The sequence below is a fragment of the Halichoeres trimaculatus genome, unplaced genomic scaffold, assembly GCF_033239565.1.
Source record: "Halichoeres trimaculatus isolate MK-OKI-2021-1 unplaced genomic scaffold, fHalTri1.1 fHalTri1_scaffold_17, whole genome shotgun sequence".
Lineage (NCBI taxonomy): Eukaryota > Metazoa > Chordata > Actinopteri > Labriformes > Labridae > Halichoeres > Halichoeres trimaculatus.
In genome coordinates, this window is record NW_027437195.1 from 26,293,221 (window position 1) to 26,296,384 (window position 3,164).

A 3,164-nucleotide genomic window follows, 5' to 3' on the forward strand; every position below is an offset into this window, starting at 1 on the left:
GGTCAGGAAACGGGCAGCCAACATCCCCCCAGACTCCTCACACCCTGAATGTGAAGTGTTTAAACTCCTCTAAGGTTGGCAATAATAAAGCAATGTGAGCCAAAAAGTCCAGACACAAAGACAGAGGGCTGTCGCTGAAAGCAGAAATTTAATGTTTGAGGTTGCTGAGTGTGTACGTCATGTACGTCGCAAGTCTGACAGCATACTAAAACTCAATTTTCCCCTTTGTAATGATAGCAACATTAGAGGGTTTTTTTTTTTTTGAATGGGCTAAGCTGTGTCCACAGGGGGCGCCAAAGTCTGTATAACACCAAACTTTTTTTACTGGAGCTTTAAGAGCTTGAATCATCTGATGAACTCCTGTCTGCAGCTCTGATGCTTATTACATTTGAGTTATTGGACGGAAAAAGCTTTTTTTTGTGATCTCTGTAAACTGCTGCTTGATTATAAACTGTAGTTGACACATTGTTTGGTTAAACACACTTGTTTTTCAAACCAATGTATGAGTAGTTTAACACAAATAGAGAAGGAACAGCTGAAGTGTTTTAATCCTCTGATACTGGAGGATTTATGCAAGTCAAAAACTTGTAAACAAAAAGTCGCTAACCATGTTTAGTGCTCGCTTAGCTGATTGAGAAACATTTTTTTTTAACCTGGATGATTGTTTTTTTTAGTTGACACTGCAAGTGGATGTTGTCATGTTTGGATTTGAACACTAGGTGGCGCCTTAGCATCATATATATTGCAAGCTTGGTTGTAAAAATGCTCATTCAGAAAATCTTAGCTGAAAGGAAAATTACCAGTCTGGTTTTACTGCTTAAGATAATCAGTTTTCGTCTCATGAAGTCAAAGAAAAATGCAAATTACATGTTTATTCAGAGATCATTTACAGTGAATATATTTCCCAGTGATACATAAGGTAAAAATAAGTACTTAAAACATTTCTATTAACACATAAAGACTTTGGAATGTCAGGCTTTCATTGCTAAAATCATTTCACCTCTTCAAACATTTACAAGAATTGTGTTTTAAGAAGAAGAGCTGCTTTAAGAGCATGTAGGTGAACTGCATGTCAGGTTTACCTTTTGTTTTACATTCAGTTGAAATCTGCAAAATACAACGCACATAAAGTCACACAAAGAATATAAGACATCCAACATATAAACCAATACAGAAATTACCTTTCAATACAAAAAGTGTGATCCTTTGGTAGAAAACATCTCAGGACAAAAAAATGTGCTCGATATATAAAGAAGTTTGCATCTGGCATGGCCTGACTGCTCAGACATCCACTGGGCCAAAGGGACCAAACATTCATCTCATATCAGGAGTGCTGCAGAGCGTTTGTGTTGGCATCTCACGAAGCCAGGGCTGTTTGCGCTGTGCTCCTGGAAACACAGCAACTTCTGATTACAGCATGAAGGTGTTCATTCACAGGTCGATCTGTACAGGACTTTGGTTCATTTTGATCACAGAGTGCTGGAGGAGGAAGCGAAGGAGGCAAAGAGGGGGCGAAGATACTGCGCGCAATGCGTCCGAGTGGAAACTATGTGCCCACAGAATGACACGAAAGACGGAAACAAACGAAGCAGTGACTCAAATTAAGTCTCTCCCCCTGGACTTGTCTTGTGCATGAAATGGGACAGATTGACAGATTTACAGTGTAACTCCATTCACTCAGAAGATTTTCAGCCGTTTCCCGACCGCTCTGCCCCCCTTCGCCACTCTCTGGTTCGCCTGGTCTTTGGAGAGCGGGCAGTACTTGATGGTGTGCGCGTTGTCGCCGTTGGCGCTGCAGAGGGGGCAGGTGTACGCTCTCAGGATGGGGCACAGGACTCTGCCGTCCGCTGTCTTCAGGATGTGGGTGCCGTAAACTTCCTCCGGCGCGCCGTTATTCCGACAGAAGACGCACACTTTGGGCTCCGGTTTGCCTCTCTGAGTCTGTTTGCGCCTCCTCTCCATGGAGAGCAGATCGAGCCCGGTGTAGCTCCCCCTGTAAGACGGTGAATCTCTGTCCCCAAGTGGTGAGTCACTTGCAAGGTGCTCATAGGGCCTGAGCAGCGACATGCGCTCCTTGAGATCATAGATGGAGATCGGAGGGGAGCCCGGGGCCGCGCAGCAGCACTCCAAGTGTCCGTCACTGTGTCCAATTACGCACGAGCAATCCGAGGAATCATCCTCCAAGCCCAGCGTCGCTTTCAGAGACTCCGTGATGGAGTTGGGGCTGCAGGACGGGCTGTGGATTTTGTTTTTGGCCACAAGTGTGGACAGGCCGAGGTAGTCGTTCCAGAAATTGAAGGTGTAATCATAGGGAGACCGCGCTTCCAGGTACCCGCGGTCCAAAAAATCCATCCTGTCAGCGCGCAGCAGAGTTTTACGGTCCACAGAAGCGAAAGGAGGTCTGGGACGGAGTATCTGTCAGCATGAGGAGTCAGTGGAGGCGATGTTCTCTCTTCTCTGTCAGAGACTGGTGTGCAGAGAGCTCCACATGTAGGCGCTGATAAAATCCCCGGAATAAAGCAGGGGGGCGTGGCTTGGTTCATGTTGATTATGTCTCTGGACTGAGGGGAGGGTCCACAGAGCCCAGTGGAGCGTAGCGGAGCAGGGAGAATCCGGATGTGACAATGATCACGGAAAGAGTCTTTGTCTTACTGAAGAAACATTTATTCTGAGAGGGACTGATTTTTCTTCTTTACTTAATGATTGGATGGTTTTATCTTTTTCATCTTGACTTGGATAGAAAACTGACTTTAGTGTTTGTCTTTTCCATCTTCTCTTATGGGTTTGCAGCAGGGACTGAGCAAGGTTTTCAATTTTGGGTGGGCCCTAAGTTACACAAGTTAGTAAATAACTATTACTATCTAGATATAGATATATTACTGTCACTGTGTTTGTTTTAAAGCAAATTTGGTTGCTTTTTGATCCTTTAATATTTGATAAAATTCAATGGCTCTTTATGATATAAACCAAAAAGTAGCGATCTAACACACCAGTGGGCTGCGCCACCTCAACTTTCCATGTGTTATAGGCTGTAAGAGCAGCAACATTAAGCACAGTTAAATAAAAGACAAAAATCTATAATATTTCCCAAAATCATTTTTTGGTCCTGCAGGTATCACACAAGGCTGAATGAGTCATAACTTTTTACAAACAGGCAAACTTGG

The 3,164-nt window shown here is 44.0% G+C and overlaps 1 protein-coding gene across 1 annotated transcript; it reads right to left on the minus strand.

The window, feature by feature from the left end:
• Positions 1 to 862: 862 nt before the first annotated feature.
• Positions 863 to 2,504, minus strand: LOC141806653 (nanos homolog 1-like). The gene has a single exon (XM_074692277.1). The coding sequence runs from the start codon at positions 2,350 to 2,352 to the stop codon at positions 1,678 to 1,680; it is 675 nt and encodes a 224-aa protein (XP_074548378.1). The 5' UTR covers positions 2,353 to 2,504; the 3' UTR covers positions 863 to 1,677.
• Positions 2,505 to 3,164: the final 660 nt, after the last annotated feature.

What these genes read in the sequence shown, in the direction of transcription:
- LOC141806653 (XM_074692277.1), bottom strand. Translation starts at nt 2,352, where the DNA reads ATGGATTTTTTGGACCGCGGGTACCTGGAAGCGCGGTCTCCCTATGAT.